The sequence below is a fragment of the Salmo salar genome, chromosome 18 (assembly GCF_965601325.2).
Source record: "Salmo salar chromosome 18, fSalSal1, whole genome shotgun sequence".
In the NCBI taxonomy this organism is placed as follows: domain Eukaryota; kingdom Metazoa; phylum Chordata; class Actinopteri; order Salmoniformes; family Salmonidae; genus Salmo; species Salmo salar.
Genome location: NC_138308.1, coordinates 90,989,608 through 91,011,332, shown reverse-complemented (window position 1 = coordinate 91,011,332; position 21,725 = coordinate 90,989,608). Strand labels below are relative to the sequence as shown.

At 44.1% G+C, this 21,725-nt stretch overlaps 1 protein-coding gene across 3 annotated transcripts in view; it reads left to right on the top strand.

Moving 5' to 3' along the window:
* Positions 1-21,432, top strand: part of LOC106578043 (H(+)/Cl(-) exchange transporter 5) — a 30,517-nt gene extending 9,085 nt beyond the window's left edge. For all 3 annotated transcript variants that reach the window (XM_014156597.3, XM_014156596.3, XM_014156595.3), the window contains exons 3-18: positions 3,131-3,285; positions 3,995-4,094; positions 4,182-4,369; positions 5,412-5,534; positions 7,251-7,347; positions 7,715-7,824; positions 7,997-8,077; positions 8,305-8,539; positions 8,721-8,907; positions 8,981-9,140; positions 9,408-9,594; positions 10,507-10,709; positions 10,887-11,082; positions 11,902-12,009; positions 12,095-12,203; positions 17,269-21,432. In XM_014156597.3, the coding sequence (XP_014012072.3) occupies positions 3,131-3,285; positions 3,995-4,094; positions 4,182-4,369; positions 5,412-5,534; positions 7,251-7,347; positions 7,715-7,824; positions 7,997-8,077; positions 8,305-8,539; positions 8,721-8,907; positions 8,981-9,140; positions 9,408-9,594; positions 10,507-10,709; positions 10,887-11,082; positions 11,902-12,009; positions 12,095-12,203; positions 17,269-17,359 (2,330 nt within the window). In that variant the 3' untranslated portion in view covers positions 17,360-21,432. The remainder of the gene's footprint in view (positions 1-3,130; positions 3,286-3,994; positions 4,095-4,181; positions 4,370-5,411; positions 5,535-7,250; positions 7,348-7,714; positions 7,825-7,996; positions 8,078-8,304; positions 8,540-8,720; positions 8,908-8,980; positions 9,141-9,407; positions 9,595-10,506; positions 10,710-10,886; positions 11,083-11,901; positions 12,010-12,094; positions 12,204-17,268) is intronic.
* Positions 21,433-21,725: the final 293 nt, after the last annotated feature.

Below are 21,725 nucleotides of genomic sequence, written 5' to 3'. Positions count from 1 at the left end.
ACAACCACTGTGTACGTTTGCACTGTAGGCCGTTGTTAGCTGCAGCCTACCTTTCTTCAGTCACATTGTGAGGTGTGATCTGATCATAGCTATGCACTGTTGGCCGTTGTTAGCTGCAGCCTACCTTTCTTCAGTCACATTGTGAGGTGTGATCTGATCATAGCTATGCACTGTTGGCCGTTGTTAGCTGCAGCCTACCTTTCTTCAGTCACATTGTGAGGTGTGATCTGATCATAGCTATGACACGTTTTGTTCATCTTTATTACAGTAGAATCAGGTTCTAGATTAGGTATGTAAATAAAGGTAATACATATGGCTAGTGTTGAGCCCTATTCTTTATACAGCACCTTCACAAAGTATTCAGACCCCTTGACTTTTCACACATTTTTGTTACGTTACAGCCTTATTCTAAAATGGATTAAATACAATACCCCATAATGACAAAGCGAAGACAGGTTTTTAGAAATGTTTGCAAATGTATTAAAAATAATAAACATTTACCTCCAGAGAAGACTGTGAGAAACTCCCCAAATACAGGTGTGCCAATAAGACTCCAGGCTGTAATCGCTGCCAAAGGTGCTTTAGCAAAGTACTAAGTAAAGGGACTGAATGCTTATGTAAATGTCATATTTCTTTGAAAAATTGTATACATTTGCAAAAAATGTCTACAAAACAGTTTTTGCTTTGTCATTATGGGGTATTTTAGAATAAGGCTATGTAACAAAATGTGGAACAGAATGTGGAAAAAGTCAAGGGGTCTGAATACTTTCCAACTGTACTGTTGAAAGTAATACAGCCCTGTCTGTCCACTATAGGTTTAGGTTCAGTCCATGGCCTGAAAACGTTCAATAACGTTTTGTTTAGATTCCTAGATAGGATGTATATAGACAATACAAAATAGACCGTAAAATAAACGTGAATACAGTGCTTTCAGAAAGTATTCTCATAGCCTTTGACTTATTCCATGATTACAAAGTGAAAACATGTTTTACAAATTTACTGAAAATAAATACATTTACGTAAGTGTTCCCAACCCTGAGTTACTACATGTTAGTATCACCTTTGACAGGGATTACAGCTGTGAATCTTTCTGGGTAAGTCTCTAAGAGCTTTACACACCTTGAGTATACAATACTTGCACATTATTCTTTTAAAAAAAAATCATTTCTGTGAAGTTGGTTACTGGTCATTGCTAAACAGCCATTGTTCATCTCCTGCCATAGATCTTCTAGCAGATTTAAGTCAAAACTGTAACTAGTCTTGGTAAGCAACTCCAGTGTATATTTGGCCTTGTGTTTTAGGTTATTGTCCTGCTGAAAGGTGAATTTGTCTCCTAGTGTCTGTTGGAAAGCAGATTGAACCAGGTTTTCCTCTAGGATTTTGCCTGTGTTTAGCTTTTATTTTTATCAACAACAAAAAAAACGCTTGCCGACGACAAGCATACCCATGACATGATGCAGCCGACATGATGCAGCCAAGTCCATGCTTGAAAATATGAAGTGGTACTCGGGGATGTGTTGGATTTGACCCAAACATAACGCTTTGTATTCAGGACATAAAGTTCATTTATTTGCAAAATGTTTTACTTTAGTGACTTACTGCAAAACAGGAATATTTTTATTCTGTACAGGCTTCCTCCTTTTCACTCTAATTTAGGTTAGTATTGTGGAGTAACTACAAGGTTGTTGATCCATCCTCAGTTTTCTCCCATCACAGCCATTAAACTCTGTAGCTGTTTTAAAGTCACCATTGGCCTTATGGTCAAATCCATGATCAGTTGCCGGAGAGGAAGGAAACTGGAGTTAGGAAGGATGCCTGTATCTTTGTAGTGACTGGGTGTATTGATACACCATCCAAAGTGAAATTAATAACTGCACCAGGCTCAAAGGGATATTAAATGTCTGCTTTGTTTTATTTTTACCCATCTACCAATAGGTGCCCTTCTTTGCGAGGCATTGGAAAACCGCTCTGGTCTTTGTGGTTGAATCTGTGTTTGAAATTCACTGCTCGACTGAGGGACCTTACAGATAATTATATGTGTTGGGTACAGAGATGAGGTAGTCATTAAAGAATTATGTTAAACACCATTATTGAACAGAGTGAGTCCATGAAACTTATTATGTGACTGGTTAAGCACATTGTTACTCCTGAAATGATTTAGGCTTGTCATAACAAAGGGGTTGAATATGTATTGACACATTTCAGCTGTACATTTTGTATTAATTTCTAAAAAGATAATTCCACTTTGACGTTATGGGGTATTGTGTGAAGTCCATTGAATCCGTTCTTCAGGCTGTAATACAACAAAATGTGTTTAAAGTCATCGTGTACTTTCAGAAGTGCACTAGTTTTGACCCAGAGCTCTATGGGTCCTGGTCAAAAGTAGTGCACTATAAAGGGAATAGGGTGACATTTGGGAAACAAGACTTCCACTCTGACTGACGATGGTGGCTGCTGTGTTGTTTTCAGTGGAATAACCACTGTGTTTTCACCAGGGACCGTATTGTGTTTCGCACAAAAAGCTGAAATCGCGCTGCTTCCTGTGTCACTTCCTGTTGTCGTTAGAGAGATGTTCCTTAGAGTTGTTTATGTGGTTATTTTCGCAGGCGCTAACTCTGTTTGAAATGGCACTCTATTCCTCAAAGGGCTGTGGTTAAAAGAGAATCTCCTCGCCTCCTTCTCTAAACCCATTGGACAAGGTCAGAGGGGAGGGACCTCTGGCTTTCTCATCCAATGGGTTTTGAGAAGGAGGCGAGAGAAGACAAGACAGACTGAGGAGTTGATTGTCCCGTAGGGAATAGGGTACTGTTTGGGAAACATCCTCTGCCTGTCTGCTTTGTGGAGTTTTTGTTTCTTGGGAAATGTGTCTAAGGTCAGTCACACAAATGTTATTTTAATAATGTATGTACTATTGTTTTCAAAGGCGTTATCGATATGAGTCTACAATGCACATTATTTTCTAATAATGTTCTTTCACATTTTATTTAGTAACAATGGTGTGTGTGTGTGTGTGTGTGTGTGTGTGTGTGTGTGTGTGGTGTGTGTGTGTGTGTGTGTGTGTGTGTGTGTGTGTGTGTGTGTGTGTGTGTGTGTGTGTGTGTTAACAAATCCTTCTCTCCCTCCCTCCAAGGCTACGGTAATACCGGTTACTCTAATGGTATGACCGGTAACGGTAAGCTGATGGACCTACTAGATGAGCCGGTACCGGGGGTAGGGACCTACGAAGACTTCAATACCATCGACTGGGTCAGAGAGAAGAGCAAGGACCGTGACCGTCACAGAGAGGTGGGTTCATGGTCACAGCTTTCTCTATTCATCTTTCATTGGTTCCTCACAGCCATCTTCTCAGAACTCATTGGAGAAGGAAGCCCATGGCCCCTCCCCTCTGACCTTCTCCAATGAGTGTTGGGAAGGAGGCGAGGAAAGACGATGAATTGAGGAAGAGACTTTTTATTTAAATGACATTTTACCAGGTTAGTCTCACTGAGATTAAAATCTATTTTACAATAGATACCTGGCCATTATAGCAGCACTCGAAGTGTGACACATTTCCAACACAAAACCGTTTTAAAAACACCAATTTCATTGAGCAAGATGCTTTTGGACGGTGTGGTGCGTCTAGGTGAAAACATTGACATCCCCCCCCCCCCCCACTTCGTTGACCACCGTAGTTTTAACCCTCGCTATGAACTCATCCGAAGAGACAAGTGTCTGTAATTGAATGACCTTCCAGCTCAGCACGGGCCTTACACACAGTCAACAAAACACGCAGGTTGTTGCCATTTGTCCACTGGACATTGTAGGTGAAATGGGAGCTGTCTCAGTGTTGCATTAGGAATGAAAATGTACCAACGACTTTGTCTCCTAAGAGCTAAGGAAGGCCAGCCCGTGTCATGATGTCATGTTGCCATGGTCACTACAGTAACCGTGAGGACCTTAGAGGAAATAAGGGTGATGGCCTAATGAAAACTCCCTCCCTCCCGCTCTTCTCCAGATCACCAGTAAGAGTGAGCAGTCTACCTGGGCCCTGCTCCACAGCATCAGTGATGCCTTCTCTGGCTGGCTCCTCATGCTGCTCATAGGACTCATGTCTGGTGTGTGTAACTCATCTTCCTATACAGTAGAATATTCCTCTTTGCTCCTCTTTTTCTCAAACTCTGTCCTCTCTCTCCTCTCTCCAGGTGCTCTAGCAGGCTGTATAGACATCTCAGCCCACTGGTTAACAGACCTGAAGGAAGGTGTGTGTCTGTCTGGCTTCTGGTTCAACCATGAACACTGCTGCTGGGGCTCTAACCAAACCACCTTTCAAGAGAGGGACAAGTGTCCACAGTGGCAGAGCTGGGCTGAACTGCTGGGTGGTAGCTCAGAGGTGAGGAGGGTGGGAGGTGTGTGTTTGTGTGTGTGTGTGTGTAAGCATTTGTCGATCATTGAAAAATAATAACTTCCCATATTTGAGTTTCTATTTTTTTTGTGATGAATTTTCAGTTGTGTGTGAGTTCCCTCTGGTGGTGATGAGACGCATTACTTGGTGTCTACTCATGTGACCAGATTACAGTACTGTTCAACCCTGTCTTTCCTCTGTGTCCTGTAGGGGGCGGCAGCGTACAGTCATCTACCTGATCTGTTTTCTACTCTATCCATACCCAACCCTGTCTTTCCTCTGTGTCCTGTAGGGGGCGGCAGCGTACAGTCATCTACCTGATCTGTTTTCTACTCTATCCATACCCAACCCTGTCTTTCCTCTGTGTCCTGTAGGGGGCGGCAGCGTACAGTCATCTACCTGATCTGTTTTCTACTCTATCCATACCTAACCCTGTCTTTCCTCTGTGTCCTGTAGGGGGCGGCAGCGTACAGTCATCTACCTGATCTGTTTTCTACTCTATCCATACCTAACCCTGTCTTTCCTCTGTGTCCTGTAGGGGGCGGCAGCGTACAGTCATCTACCTGATCTGTTTTCTACTCTATCCATACCTAACCCTGTCTTTCCTCTGTGTCCTGTAGGGGGCGGCAGCGTACAGTCAACTACCTGATCTGTTTTCTACTCTATCCATACCTAACCCTGTCTTTCCTCTGTGTCCTGTAGGGGGCGGCAGCGTACAGTCAACTACCTGATCTGTTTTCTACTCTATCCATACCTAACCCTGTCTTTCCTCTGTGTCCTGTAGGGGGCGGCAGCGTACAGTCAACTACCTGATCTGTTTTCTACTCTATCCATACCTAACCCTGTCTTTCCTCTGTGTCCTGTAGGGGGCGGCAGCGTACAGTCATCTACCTGATCTGTTTTCTACTCTATCCATACCTAACCCTGTCTTTCCTCTGTGTCCTGTAGGGGGCGGCAGCGTACAGTCACCTACCTGATCTGTTTTCTACTCTATCCATACCTAACCCTGTCTTTCCTCTGTGTCCTGTAGGGGGCGGCAGCGTACATAGTCAACTACCTGATGTTCATGTTGTGTGCTCTACTGTTCTCCTTCCTGGCTGTCATTCTGGTCCGGGCCTTTGCACCTTACGCCTGTGGATCAGGAATACCAGAGGTGAACACACACACACACACACACATTCAGCCTTTAGCTCAGTGGGCTAACTAACACAGTTTTGGTTCAGACAGACGCACTCAGATATGACAAAAGACTAAAGCTTTTTTTCTGAAAAAAATATTTGTTTGTCACTCCTGGCCTTTTTCAGTCTCATCGAACTGCGTCCAATTCTATTGAACCCTTAGAAAACCCTCTGTTTTACTTGCGTAAACATAATCCAGAGTGATAAGACTGCTCAAGGAGATATTTCAGAAAAATACAAAAACATATATAAAAAAAAAAAAATGGGATACAAAAAATAGATGCAGATGTGTGGTTTACATCACTTAAAGCACAATGATATACGTAACAGACTTTTGAAGTGACTAATACTTCACCAAAAAGGAATATTTATCTTTGAAAACCTACTCTGACGTGTCAACATGAACATTGAATTTCAGAAATGTAATCACTACCAGGTGTTTAAAGCCATGCCGGGATCGCTCTCGTCTGTATTTCTGAGAAAACAGTCCCAAATGACACCCTATCCTCTGTAAAAGTCCACTAGGACACTATATTATATATGGAATCGAGTGCCGTTTGGGATGCGGCCAGTTTGTTTTGGAGTGAAGACCATATCTGTGTTATTGGGGTTGTCACTGACCTCTTGTCCTTCGAAATTGGGCTAAAACGCTTTCAGTTGTAGCCACAACTACTCACACACACACACACACACACCCTAGCATCATGACGCTGGCAGACACACTGTCCAATGATATGTTTGGCTCACGCATAGAATCAGATCTGTTCCTTGTTTTTTTTGGCGGCAGAACATACACACACACACTCATTTACACACACACACACACAACGTGCCAACCCCCCCCCCCCCCCCAAAAAAAAACGACAGTGTTTTTATCTCCCTTGTCATATTGGGCCAAATGTCACCAAACAAAACAATGAATCCCTTCATGATTTGAAATGGGGAGATGTACAATGAATCCAGGCTGTATCACAACCGGCTGTGATTGGTAGTCCCATAGGGCGGTGCGCAATTGGCCCAGCGTGGTCTGGGTTTGGCCGGGGCAGGCGGTCATTGTAAATAAGAATTTGTTCATAACTGACTCGTTAAATTAAGGTAACCTTTTTTTTCTCTTTTTTATGCCTCAAATGGCACCCCATTCCCTACGTAGTTCCCTATTTATCTGGTGACGTATAGGGTGCCATGTGGGACACAGACCCTGTAGGAGAAAGAGACAGTCCCATTGGGACTTGACTGACATCTCAAACTGAGGTAACAGCAGTGTGAAAGCCTGTCAAAGGTCCCACATTGAACAGAGATGTTTTAAAACCCATTATTGACACATTGGTAGTGTTTTGCAACAACCACACCATTTTTAACATCGATTTCCACATGTTCACCTCTGTCTGAGTGATCGAGTTAGCATGTCTTTGTTCTGCAAACTGTCTGGTTGTGCTTTTTGGTGAGTGTGTTGTTAGTTTGGGTTTTTCACTTGGTTGTGTTTAAACGGTAGAAAACTGACTGAAACAAGGATCGACCACCTGGATGTGACCAATCCTAAACTTGTTGTTTTCATTTTTCGTTGCAAAATGATTTGCTACGGCGTGCCCTAATGAACTTGAACCAAATTTCCTTGCTTCTACAGAAGCCTCACTTGGTTTTCTCCATAACCTCCAGACCCTAACCCCCTCTCCCCTCCCGTGTCTCCCCAGATAAAGACCATCCTCTCTGGGTTCATCATTAGAGGCTACCTGGGGAAATGGACCCTGATCATCAAGACAATTACCCTGGTCCTGGCTGTCTCTTCTGGTACTGCTCTCACGCTCTGTCTTTCTCTCAAGTGCTCTCTCACTTTATCGCTCTCTCGCTTTCTCTATCGCTCTCTCGCTTTCCTCTATCGCTCTCTCGCTTTCTCTATCGCTCTCTCTCTTTCCTGTTTTTTTTCTCTCTCGCTTTCTCTCTGAGCAGTAAACATTACACTCACAGAAGTGTACAGTGTTCTAACAATGTACAAATAGTTGAAGTATGAAAGGGAAAATAAAAAACCTGATAAATATAGGTTGTATTTACAATGTTTGCTGCACTGGTTGCACTTTTCTTATGGCAACTTTCTCTCTCCCTCTTTCTGCCTCTATAAACTGTACATAAACACTGACTTGTCTTTCTGCCTCTACAGGTCTCAGTCTTGGCAAGGAAGGACCCCTGGTCCATGTAGCATGTTGCTGTGCTAACATCCTCTGTCATCTGTTCACAAAGTACCGACAGAACGAAGCAAAACGACGAGAGGTGAGAGGAGGACTGATGTTTGAATCATCTCAGTAGAGATGAAATAGATAATTGTCCATTTTGTTAGAATCGTGGTTGCATCTCAATACTGTGCAGAGGCCTCCTCTTATTGTCTCCATTACCTTCATCTGAATCTTTTGTTAGTGTATAGTGATCTACCCATCTGTCCTAGGTGTTATCTGCAGCCGCAGCAGTGGGCGTGTCTGTGGCCTTTGGAGCCCCTATAGGAGGAGTACTGTTCAGTCTGGAAGAGGTAAGGGAACCCATGTCCAACTCTTAACCTGAATTATGAGACTAAAACATTAGGGTATAAGCCCGGAGATTTCAGCAATGTTACTTTTTCTTCACCAATGTTATTGTTGAGCTCTAAAATTGTAAGTAAGAGACTTGAACAAATGCTTACTACTGCGTGTATATGAAACTAGTCCTTTTGACCGGTGCAGGAGACTTCCAGACCTTCTCTCTTCTCCTTCTGTCCAGGTGAGCTACTACTTCCCTCTGAAGACTCTGTGGAGGTCGTTCTTCGCTGCCCTGGTGGCAGCCTTCGTCCTCCGCTCCATCAACCCGTTTGGTAACAGCCGACTCGTCTTGTTCTACGTCGAGTTCCATACCCCCTGGCACATGGTGGAGCTGGTCCCGTTCATCCTGCTGGGCATCTTTGGTGGCCTCTGGGGGGCGCTCTTCATCAGGGCTAATATCGCCTGGTGCAGAAGACGTGAGTAAGAGGGAGGGAGGAGGGGAGGGATGAGGGAGGAGAGAAAGACTACTTATAATGAATGACCCTCTCTGTTTCTCTCCTGTTCCAGTTTTGATTGACTAACTGATTGAATGGTTTATTAATTGATTATTAATTGATTAACACAATAATGAAGTGATGGACTTCCTCCTCTCTCCAGGTAAGACCACTCGTCTGGGCCACTACCCGGTGCTGGAGGTCTTGGTGGTAACTGGAATCACAGCCCTCCTCTCCTTCCCTAACAGTTACACCAGGATGAGTGGGTCAGAGCTGATCTCAGAACTGTTTAATGACTGTTCTCTACTGGATTCCTCACAGCTGTGTGACTACAACAGCTCTGAGAACAGGTACTAACTGGGGGAGGGAGTGTGTGTGTTTTTAAATGTTGTCAACTAATATTTACTTATTTAATTCCTTCAGGTCTGACTCTGGTGTGTTTAGTGCCAGCCTCACTGATAGGGCGTTCAGTAACACACTCCCTGATAGGCCAGCTGGACCAGGTGTGTACACAGCGCTATGGCAACTGGCACTGGCCCTCTTCTTCAAGATGCTGGTCACCGTGGTTACCTTCGGCATGAAGGTAGGTATGGGATAGGAGGTGGATTGTGTGATTTTTACTTTTTTTTTTTTAAATCTTGTTTTACATATCTTTTTTTTATAAAAAATATATATTCTCTGATCACCTTGTCCGAGCCAGGACAGCCCATAGGGTAGGAGCCTCCTGTTTCTGTAGTGAGGCAGCTTGTTGTACAAGTACACCCCCTGGCTAGGACACTAGTAACAGCAAGAAGGACAATCATTATTTGACAATTTGGTCCATGCTCATCCACTCACTCCATCTCTCCAGGTTCCTTCCGGTCTCTTCATCCCCAGTATGGCTGTAGGGGCGATAGCAGGCAGACTACTGGGAGTTGCCATGGAACAGATGGCGTTAAACCATCATGACTGGCTCATCGTCAAGGGCTGGTGCTCGTCAGGGGCGGACTGTATCACACCAGGGCTCTACGCTATGGTGGGGGCGGCTGCATGTCTGGGTGAGGAGGTCACTAGAATACTACAGTGGGGTTAGACCACTATGGGGGGGTTGCTGTGTGTCTGGGTGAGGAGGTCACTAGAATACTACAGTGGGGTTAGACCACTATGGTGGGGTTAGACCACTATGGTGGGGTTGCTGTATGTCTGGGGTTTATCTTAGTGGTTCAAATCACACTTCTATAGTGTTCCTTTTTAGTATGTAGTAGTCAGAAGTGTCTTCACTAACTTGTTCCCCAAGATACTGTCCCATCCCTCTTTCCCTCCCCCCCTCTTGACGAATACCTTCTCCCCCCCTCTTGACGAATACCTTCTCCCCCCCCTCTTACGAATACCTTCTCCCCCCCCTCTTGACGAATACCTTCTCCCCCCCTCTTGACGAATACCTTCTCCCCCCCTCTTGACGAATACCTTCTCCCCCCCTCTTGACGAATACCTTCTCCCCCCCTCTTGACGAATACCTTCTCCCCCCCTCTTGACGAATACCTTCTCCCCCCCTCTTGACGAATACCTTCTCCCCCCCTCTTGACGAATACCTTCTCCCCCCCTCTTGACGAATACCTTCTCCCCCCCTCTTGACGAATACCTTCTCCCCCCCTCTTGACGAATACCTTCTCCCCCCCCTCTTGACGAATACCTTCTCTCCCCCCCTCTTGACGAATACCCCCTCTGACGAATACCTTCTCTCCCCCCCTCTTGACGAATACCTTCTCTCCCCCCCCTCTTGACGAATACCTTCTCTCCCCCCCCTCTTGACGAATACCTTCTCTCCCCCCCCTCTTGACGAATACCTTCTCTCCCCCCCTCTTGACGAATACCTTCTCTCCCCCCCTCTTGACGAATACCTTCTCCCCCCCCTCTTACGAATACCTTCTCCCACCCCCCTCTGACCAATCCCTCCTTCCTCTCTCCAGGTGGTGTCACCCGTATGACCATATCGCTGGTGGTCATCATGTTTGAGCTGACCGGCGGTCTGGAGTACATCGTTCCTCTGATGGCTGCGATCATGACCTCTAAGTGGGTAGCGGATGCGTTGGGGCGTGAGGGGATCTACGAAGCCCACATCCGACTCAACGGTTACCCCTTCCTGGAAACCAAAGAGGAGTATGGACACAAGGTAAGTCTTTAGATTTATTTTTGTCAGGGAGCATGAATCACAGACAGATTCTTGCTGCTAATTCTCATCCGAACAAAGTTAGATTGCTTTATGTTGTAAAAGTAGCATTTTTCTTGTCTTTCATTTAGCCTATATAGAGCTTTGAGGTTCCTCTGATCCTATCTTAACTCCTCTCAGACCCTGGCTCAGGACGTGATGCGCCCTAGGCCATCGGACCCTCTCCTAGTCGTGCTCACTCAGGAGGGTATGAGTGTAGGGGAGATAGAAGGGGTGATGGCAGACACTGACTACAGTGGCTTCCCCGTAGTGGTGTCACAGGAGTCTCAGAGACTAGTGGGCTTCGTACTGAGGAGGGACCTGGTCATATCTCTAGGTGAGTATCTCTGTCTATATGTGACTGTCTGTGTCTCTGTGTTTGTCTGTCTCTCTCTCTGTTTGCACAGTGTGTTTGCCAATCAGTGCCACAGGGGGTATGTTTGCCAATGGACATAGTTGACAGTAAGGTGTATCAATGTTAGACTGTGTCTGATCTGTATTTGCTAACGTGTGTCTGTTAATGTGTGATCTTCAGGTATGTGTGTCTGTGAGGCCCATTACAAGTCAGTGTGTGTTCTGCATATCACTGAGTGTACAAAACATTAAGAACACCTTCCTAATATTGAGTTGCACCCCCCCAGTGGTAGCCTCAAGTCGTTGGGGCATGGACTCTACAAGGTGTTGAAAGCGTTCCACAGGGATACTGGCCCATGTTGACTCAAATGCTTCTCACTGTTGTGTCAAGCTGGCTGGATGTCCTTTGGGTGGTGGACTATTCTTGATACACACGGGAAACTGTTGAGTGTGAAAAACCCAGCAGCGTTGCAGTTCTTGACTCAAACCGGTGCACCTGGCACCTACTACCATACCCTGTTCAAAGACATTTCAATATTTTGTCTTGTCCATTCACCCTCTGAATGATACACGTCTCAAGGCTTAGAAAACTCCTTCTTTAACCTGTCTCCTCCCCTTCATCTACACTGATTGAAGTGGATTTAACAAGTGATATCAATAAGGGTTCATAGCTTTCACCTGGTCAGTCTGTCATGGGAAGAGCAGGTGTTCATAATGTTTTGTCCACTCAGCTGCACACAACTATAATGTACACTATGAATAACTCCTCCGCGTTCCCTCCCTCCCTCTACTCCCCCAATAGACAACGCCCGTAAGCGACAGGAGGGGGTGGTCAGTGCCTCATTGGTGTTCTTCTTGGACCACGTGCCCCCCCAGCCCTTCTCCGGCCCCCCTGTCGTCAAACTACGAGGTAAGAACACACACACACACACACTCAGATGGTATGTTTATATATATGACGTTATGTTTGCATTTTATTATGTTCTATTCTGTAGGTATCCTGGACCTTAGTCCCTTCACTGTGACAGACCACACCCCCATGGCGATAGCTTTGGACATCTTCAGGAAGCTGGGACTCCGACAATGTCTGGTTACACACAACGGGTGAGTAGGAAAGTAGTGGTTACTGTACAGCCTGGTCCTAAATCAACCCCTACAGCCTAGGCCCTTTGCATACGTGGAGATCTGAGAGGATTTGGGCAAGTTGAAGCTATTGTCAAAAGTACCAAATTACGTACATAGGGTTTGGAGGGGTTGAGGAACAGACTACAGGGTAGGAGAGAGGTTGAGGCCATTGCTAGTTTAAACTGCTCAGCTCTTGGTTCTACCTCTTCCATTTTCCGGCATTGGGAGGTGGTAACATTTGGAGGTGTTTCTACGGTTTGGACCAATCAAAATCCACTTGATACCCTCGTCATTTTCATCACCAGATCAGTGGCTTTCTATTCCTCCAACCTCGGTCAATCAACGGTGAGGGGCTGTTTCTATGGCCTTTAACTTTTTAGGGTATAGGGGGCAGTATTTTCGATTTTGGATGAAAAGTGTGCCCAGAGTAAACTGCCTAATACTCGGGCCCAGAGTCAAATATTTGCATATTATTAGTAGATTATTATTATTATTAGTAGTAGTAGATTTGGATAGAAAACACTATGAAGTTTCTAAAACTGTTTGAATGATGTCTGTGAGTATAACAGAACTCATATGGCAGGCAAAAACCTGAGAAAAATCCAACCAGGTAGTGGGTAATCTGATGCTTGTAGTCTTCAAGTCATTGCCTATCTAACACACAGTGACTTAGGGTTCATTTTGCACTTCCTACGGCTTCCACTAGATGTCAACAGTCTTTAGAACCGTGTTTCAGGCTTTTGCAGTGAACAGAGAGCGAACAAGAAGGCCGGGAAGTTGGTGACTCAGAAAATGACATGAGTTCATTGGTGCGCCTTCACGTGATGAGGTAGCTGTGTTCCATAACGTTTTTCAAGACATTGGAATTGTCCGGTTGGAATATTATTGAAGTTTTATGTTAAAAAGGCCCTAAAGACTGATGCTATACAACGTTTGACATGTTTCTACGAACGTAAATATAACTTTTTTTACTTTTCGTCGTGAAATTTTCAGCGCGCTTCCTACATTTGGAGTAGCTTACTGAATGCGCAAACAACAAGGAGCTATTTGGACATAAATTATGGACTTTATTGAGCAAAACAACATTTATTGTGGACCTGGGATTCCTGGAAGTGCCTTCTGATGAAGATCAAAGGTAAGTGAATATTTATAATGCTATTTATGATTTTCGATGACTCCAAAATGGCGGGTATCTGTATTGCCTGATGTATTTTTCTGAGCGCGATACTCAGATTATTGCAAAGTGTGCTTTCCCCGTGAAGCTTTTTTTAAATCTGTCACAGCGGTTGCATTAAGGAGATGTTTATCTATAATTATTTGAATAACAGTTTAATATTTTATCAACATTTATGATTAGTATTTTTGTAAATTGTTGTGCTGATTCATCTAGTCAAGATTCTAGCAGCTGTGCTTAGCACTAACTGAAGTGAATTAGGGCTTTAGCCGGAAAGTAGAGCATTGTAGTAGTCTAACCTAGAAGTGACAAAAGGATGGATTAATTTTTCAGCATCATTTTTAGACAAAGTTTCTGATTTTTCAATGTTACTTAGATGGGGGAAAAAAGTTGTCCTTGAAACAGTCTTGATATGTTCATCAAAAGAGATCAGGGTCCAGAGTAACGCTGAGGTCCTTCAGTTTTATTTGAGACAACTGAACAACCATCAAGATTAATTGAAAGATTCAACAGAAGATCTTTGTTTCTTGGGACCTAGAGTTTAAAAGTAGAACATTTGCTGCCATCCACTTCCTTATGTCTAAAACACAGGCTTCCAGGGAGGGCAATTTTGGGCCTTCACCATGTTTCATCAAAATGTACAGCTGTGTGTCGTCCGCATAGCAGTGAAAGTTAACATTGTTTCTGAATGACATCACCAAGAGGTAAAATATATAGTGAAAACAATAGTGGTCCTAAAACGGAGCCTTGGGGAACACCGAAATGTACAGTTGGTTTGTCAGAGGACAAACCATCTACAGAGACAAACTGATATCTTTCTGATAGATAAGATCTAAACCAGGCCAGAACTTGTACGTGTAGACCAATTTGGGTTTCCAATCTCTCCCAAAAGAATGGTCTGACGCCATTAAAAGGTCATTTACCACCTTCACAAGTGCAGTCTCAGTGCTATGATGGGGTCTAAAACCAGACTGAAGCGTTTCGTGTACATTGTTTGTCTTCAGGAAGGCAGTGAGTTGCTGCGCAACAGTTTTTTCAAACATATAAAAAAAATAACTATATATTTTCTTGGCCAAGGTTTTTTTCAAGAGAAGCTTTATTACTGCCACTTTTAGTGAGTTTGGTACACATCCAGTGGATAGGGAGTCGTTTATTATGTTCAACATAGGAGGGCCAAGCACAGGAAGCAGCTCTTTCAGTAGTTTAGTTGGAATAGGATCCAGTATGCAGCTTGAAGGTTTAGAGTCCATGACTATTTTCATCAATGTGTCAAGAGATATAGTATTAAATAAAACTTGAATGTCTCCCTTGATCAGGTCCTGGCAGTGTTGTGAAGACTCATGACAACTGAGCTTTGGAGGAATACGCAGGTTTAAAGAGGAGTCCATAATTTGCTTTCTAATGACCAGGATCTTTTCGTCAACAAAGTACATGAATTCATCACTGCTGAAGTGAAAGCCATCCTCTCTTGGGGAATGCTGCTTTTTAGTTAGCTTTGCGACAGTATCAAAAATACATTTTGGATTGTTCTTATTTTCCTCAATTAAGTTGGAAAAATAGGATGATTGAGCAGCAGTGAGGGCTCTTCGATACTGCACGGTACTGTCTTTCAAAGCTAGTCGGAAGACTTCCAGTTTGGTGTAGCGCCTTTTTCCGTTCCAGTTTTCTGGAAGCTTGCTTAGGAGCTTGTGTATTTTCTGTATACCAGGGAGCTAGTTTCTTATGACAAATGTGATTTTGTTTTTAGGGGTGCAACTCCATCTAGGGTATTACGCAAGGTTAAATTGATTTCCTCAGGTGGTTTACTGATTTTTGTACTCTGACGCCCTTGGGTAGGTGGAGGGAGTCTGGAAGGGTATCTAGGAATCTTTTGGTTGTCCGGGATTTTATAGCACAGCTTTTGATGATCCTTGGATGGGGTCGGAGCAGATTATTTGTTGTATTTGCTAACGTAATAAAATGGTGGTCCGGTAGTCCAGGATTATGAGGGAAAAACATTTAGATCCACAATATTTATTCCACAGGACAAAACTAGGTTCAGAGGATGACTGTGGCAATGAGTAGGTCCGGAGACATGTTGGACAAAACCCACTGAGTCGACGATGGCTCTGAAAGTATTTTGGAGTGGGTCTGTGGACTTTTCCATGTGAATATTAAAGTCACCAAAAATTAGAATATAATCTGCCATGACTACAAGGTCCGACAGGAACGCTGTATATGGCCCAGGAGGCCTGTAAACAGTAACTATAAAAAGTGATTGAGTGGGCTGCATAGATTTCACGACTAGAAGCTCAAAAGACAAAATCGCAGTCGTGTTTTTATTTATATATATTTTAAATGGGGGTAGCTGAGCTGACTACACTGACTGTGCTAGTGACTAAGCTGGCAGGCTGGCTATCTCATTGTGGAGCTAGACAGGGCTCTAACTCCCCTATGTTCGTAGATAAGATGAGAGCACCCCTCCAGCTAGGATGGAGTCCGTCACTCCTCAGCAGGCCAGGCTTGGTCCTGTTTTCGGCTGAGTCCCAGAAAGAGCGCCAATTATCTACAAATTCTATCTTTTGGGAGGGGCAGAAAAGAGTTTTCAACCAGCGATTTAGTTGTGAGACTGCTGTACAGCTCATCACTCCCCCTAACTAGGAGGGGGCCAGACACAATTACTCGATGTCGACCCATCTTTCTAGATGATTTACATGCTGAAGCTATGTTGCGCTTGGTGACCTTACATCGTTGGTGCCGATGTGGATAACAATATCCCTATACTCTCTACACTCGCCAGTTTTAGCCTTAGCCAGCACCATCTTCAGATTAGCCTTAACGTCGGTAGCCCTGCCCCTGGTAAACAGTGTATGATCGTTTTAAGTCTAATACTGCGGGTAATGGAGTCGCCAATGACTAGGGTTTTCAATTTGTCAGAGCTAATGGTGGAAGGCGTCGGCGTCTCAGACCCCGTAACGGGAGGAGTAGAGACCAGAGAAGGCTCGGCCTCTGACTCGACTCGTTGCTTAATGGGGAGAACCGGTTGAAAGTTTCTGTTGGCTGAATGAGCGACACCGGTTGAGCATTCCTACAGCATTTCCTTCCAGAGGCCGTGAGAAAATTGTCCGGCTGCGGGGACTGTGCGAGAGGATTTATACTACTATCTGTACTTACTGGTGGCACAGACACTGTTTCATCCTTTCCTACACTGAAATTACCCTCGTTCTCCTGTATATTATGATGTACAGTGACTGCAATTAGAAGGCATCATGTTAATGTTACTACCTAGCTTCGGCTGGTGGAGGTCCTGTAGAACCATGTCCGGGGTGAAAAAGTTGAGTGAGGGGTAAACGAGTCCACAAGTTGTGACCGGAAATGACGTTAATGATGTCCCCTCATCCCTCTCCCCTCCATCGTTCTTGCCTCTCCTCCCCACTTTCCATCCCTCTTCCCTTCATCTCCATCCCTGTCCTCCCCCTCCATCCCTCTTCCCTCCCTCCATCCCATACAACATCTGGCCTGATTAGAGGAGAGGTTGGAGTTTGTCAACAGAACATCTTCCATACCCATAGAGAGATATATTTCAACCCAGAGACCTTCCCTGGTGATGTCAGTGTGTGTTGTGTGGTTGGCTGGTATGATGGATCTTTTTGATTTGAACACAAAACCAGACCTTTTAAATTGGATACAACTTTCCCTTTTCTGAACATTTCTCCCTTTTTGTGCAATTGTAAACTCTCTCTGTGTCGTTCTCTTCTCTCGATTTAAATTGAAGAATGCTCTATTGGCAGGAAATTCTCTTTGTAAACACATTGTAAACATTGTCATTGTTAATTTCTAATGGTAAACTCTCTCTCTTTCTCCTCTCTCTGTCTCCCTCCTCTCTCTCAGGAGGTTGCTGGGAATCATCACTAAGAAAGACATTCTGAAACACATGGCTCAGATGTCCAACAGAGACCCAGACTCTATCCTCTTCAACTGAGACCCAGACTCTATCCTCTTCAACTGAGACCCAGACTCTATCCTCTTCAACTGAGACCCAGACTCTATCCTCTTCAACTGAGACCCAGACTCTATCCTCTTCAACTGAGACCCAGACTCTATCCTCTTCAACTGAGACCCAGACTCTACCCTCTTCAACGGAGACCCAGACTCTACCCTCTTCAACGGAGACCCAGACTCTACCCTCTTCAACGGGAGACCCAGGAGCGTCTACCCTCTTCAACGGAGACCCAGACTCTACCCTCTTCAACGGAGACCCAGACTCTACCCTCTTCAACGGAGACCCAGACTCTACCCTCTTCAACGGAGACCCAGACTCTACCCTCTTCAACGGAGACCCAGACTCTACCCTCTTCAACGGAGCTCTATGAGACTTGGAAGAGGACACCAGCCTATAGGAGAGATGATACGGTCTTGTTTTCTCAGTAGGACTCACCTGAAGAAGAGGGCTGGTGGACACAGTAACATGGACACATTTCTACAAAGAGGAGGATGGAAAAATAGGAGAGAAGACACTGAGAAGGAAAATCATGAAGTAAAATCATTTGGTGGCAAAAATCCTAGTGGGTAAGAGTGTTGGGCCAGTAACCGAAAGGTCGCTGGTTTGAATTCCCGAGCCATCTAGGTGAAAAGTCTGTCAACATGTCCTTGAGCAAGGCACTTAACCCTAACTGCTCCTGTAAGTCACTCTGGATAAGAGCGTCTGCTAAATGACTAACGTGTAATAGATCTGCCGAACTAATAGACAGAGATCTCTCCTGCACTTCAACCAGTACTATAGCTGTACAGAGAGAGATGAGGAATGAGATGGAAGGATGAGGGTGAGATGGAGGTATGAAAAGAGGGAATTTCAGAAATGGCTGATCATGATGGAAAATGTAAGGTTCCACTGAGCTCTAGAGAAAAGAGAAGACGTTTGAGGAGAGGTGAAGAGAGGTGGTGGGGAAGTGCTGACCAAACTCTTACTGATGCAGTAGTACACTATGTAGGGAATTAGGCTTCCATTTCAGACCCAATCTGGACCGCTGTAGGGTCCATCTGGACCGCTGTAGGGTCCATCTGGACCGCTGTAGGGTCCATCTGGACCGCTGTAGGGTCCATCTCAGGTGGTTAAAACTGTCAGTGAGTCTGTCCTCCATGTTGTCTTGTCTGTGCTTGTTAGATACAGATGTGTCTGTGCATAATCTCTAAGTGTGTGTGTGTGTGTGTGCGCGTGTGCATTGCACATTGCTGAGGTAAAGCTAGAACACAAAAGGGAAACATCGAAGTGTAGAATTCCTCCTAAAATAGCCCCCATTACCACATGGGTATGTTACCATGACTACCTGGTTCTTCATCACCATGATGTGCGACAGGCGTGGGAAAAGGTTGACGACACACACAGTCAGGTTATTTGAATAGAATGCTTTTAGCTACAGGATATTAGATAGCTAAACGGATCCAAAGAGACTTCACATGGAGATCAGGTTACAGAGCTGCTCAAATTCACACATTCCTCAAACACCTACACATCAGAAGACACGTGTGTGTGTGTGTGTGTGTGTGTGTGTGTGTGTGTGTGTGTGTGTGTGTGTGTGGGTTCAGTGGTAGAGTCAGAGCAGGCTCCCTTGATTCCCGTTGAGTCATATAGGGGTGGATTGGCCTCTTTCAAGGACTTTCTTTAGGCCCCTTCGTGTGTGTGTGTGTGTGTCCTAGGGAATATTTTACAGAGATGGGAATTTGCCAAAATGGACTCACGTTTCTGAGAGTTGTACATAAACTATATTGCCTTTCCAAGTTTGAAGTTGTTGGTTTAAATAGGACTTTGAGTCTGAACTGTTTAATCTCTTCTCTCTTTCTGATTCTGAAATATTTTTTAGGGATGGAGAATCAAATGGGATGTGTTTGTGTGTGTGTTGATGAGCTCATGGGAAGGGTTGTGTTTATAATCAACAATGGTGATCAGATTGTCATAACCATCTCCTTATGTCTGTGTCCCAAATGACACCCTATTCTCAATATAGTTCACTACTTTTGACCAGGGCTTATAGTGGATAGGGCACCGTTTGGGATGCATCCCATTCATATGGCCCTGGAGGACCAAATGATCATCTTCATATTCTTCTTTTTATTGCGGTGTTTTCCCTGGTCTTCTCATTTTTATAGAAATGTTGTCATCCCATCCGTCCACCCACCCACCCACTCTATTCTCTGTCCCTTCCCTCTGTTTCTCTCTCTGTCCTTAGACAAACCCTCCCTCCCTCTCTTCTGTACTATCCCCACCGTCTCTCTCGCTCTCGCTCGCTCTCTCATTCCAAATATGATGTCACAATGCCTGTCGAGCCGCGTGAGGTTTAGTCTAGAAGGGATACAGCTTTTGTAAAAATTGTCTTTTTCGCAGCAGGTTTACTAGAATTTACGCAGCAGATTAGGCAAATTAGGTTACGGTTAGGCAAATTAGGTTACAGTTAGGCAAATTAGGTTACAGTTAGGCAAATTAGGTTACGGTTAGGCGAATTAGGTTACGGTTAGCTTAAAATGCAAAAGAAAATCTGCTTTTGATGTCAATTTCACAAAAGCTGTATCCCGTCTAGACATGACCGCCGCGTGACCCCTCTCTCTCTTGTCTTGTAACAGGAAGTGCAATAAGGTGTGGTCTAGTTTGTGCTGAGCCCTGGCCAGTTTCTTTATTTCTCCATGCTGTAGGGACCACTTCCTATGCTACTGCCAGCCTTTGTTTGATAGTTGGGGTTTAAAAGCACTGTCGCTGAGACTACTTACAATGAGCACCTCTGGCAGTTCCTAAGAAGCTTATCAGAAGTGAAATGATTTGTCCTTCTGAACGTGGAATGTTGTATTGTTACCATGCCCTATGAGGGATTCCCATATTTGTGCCCCTCCCAGAATTCTAGGAGTCTCAATTCTCCCTGAAGTCTGGGCAGTGGGCTCAAAGCACCCTGTGTGTGTGTGTGTGTGTTTTTCTCTGTCTGGCCCCAATTGGTCTATCCAGGATTTTGTTGATTAATTTCTTACACCTGACCACAGACAGGGGTTTTAGGGGGTGAGGAGGTGTGAAAGCTCATTAGAAGCACATTTCCTGACTGCCTCTTAGAACAACACAGACCTCTGTAGACTGATAACTATGGAGGTAATGCCAACACTGTTGATACGACGGGGGGGTATCAGGATGGGAGGTTGTGAAAAGAGGGGGATTTAAAGGAGGGCTTATTCTTTGTTCACACTCCTGAGAAAAATACTGAACAAAGGAGAGAGGGAAAGTTGAGTCAAACAAGACCCTGTGGCCTTCACTGTCACCCCAATCATACCACACTTCAGGACATAGACATGTAATTACGCTGTTCGATGTCTTGCATGTAATTGATATGCCTTGATTCAACTTTGTGGCTCATGTAAATTGTCAATTAGAAATCAGAGTTCCTAACGCTCAGTTGAAGTTGGCTGTTATACGGAACAGTACCAAGAATTTACCAAAATACTTGGCAGTAAGTGCTGGAACTTTTTTGTTGTCTATATTCTAGAACTGTCTAAATACTCAGGGGATTTCTATTTGACCCCACCCTAGATGACCACATGGTGAAACCATGCACAATATACTACAAGACCATCTGGCTTTAGGACAATCAATCCTGTTTTCTAAAGGGCGAGTCCATTCTGTGTGACCTATTAGTGTGACCACTAGGGGCGGGCCCAAATCCCCAAGACACATGTTTTCCCCAGAAACTCAAACGTTTCCACAGAAGTTTCTTTCACAATGAAGATAATACGGACATTTTGCAAAGCACTCTGCTAAGAGCTTACTTTACGTACATGTTATATGAACGATGATGACATGTATGTTTTAGCACTCTGCAGAAGCTTACACACTTTTATATGATTGATTGGTCTGATATTTTTTTGTTCACATGATGTATATGTACCATTTTGTTTACATTATTGTATGATTATTTATTTTTGCACAGAAGGAAATGTATGTTTCATTATGATTGTAATGTTATGGTTTGTGATTAAATGTATTGTCAGCTAAATTGATTAAATCTAAATTATGCATTCAGAGAGGTGTGTGTTTGTGTGTCAAACCATGAGTGTGTCTGGAATTTGATGTCATTGTTGTTCTTAATACAACGGATTCCAAACCCCAGCAATCAGGTTAAATCAAACAAATCTACAATGCATTTGGAAGGTATTCAGACCCCTTCCCTTTTTCCACATTTTATGTTGCAGCCTTATTCTAAAATGTTAACATTTGTTTTCCTCATCAATCTACACACAATACCCCATAATGACAAAGCGAAAACAGGTTTTTAGAAATGTTAGCAAAATTCTAAAAAAGAAATACATAAATATTC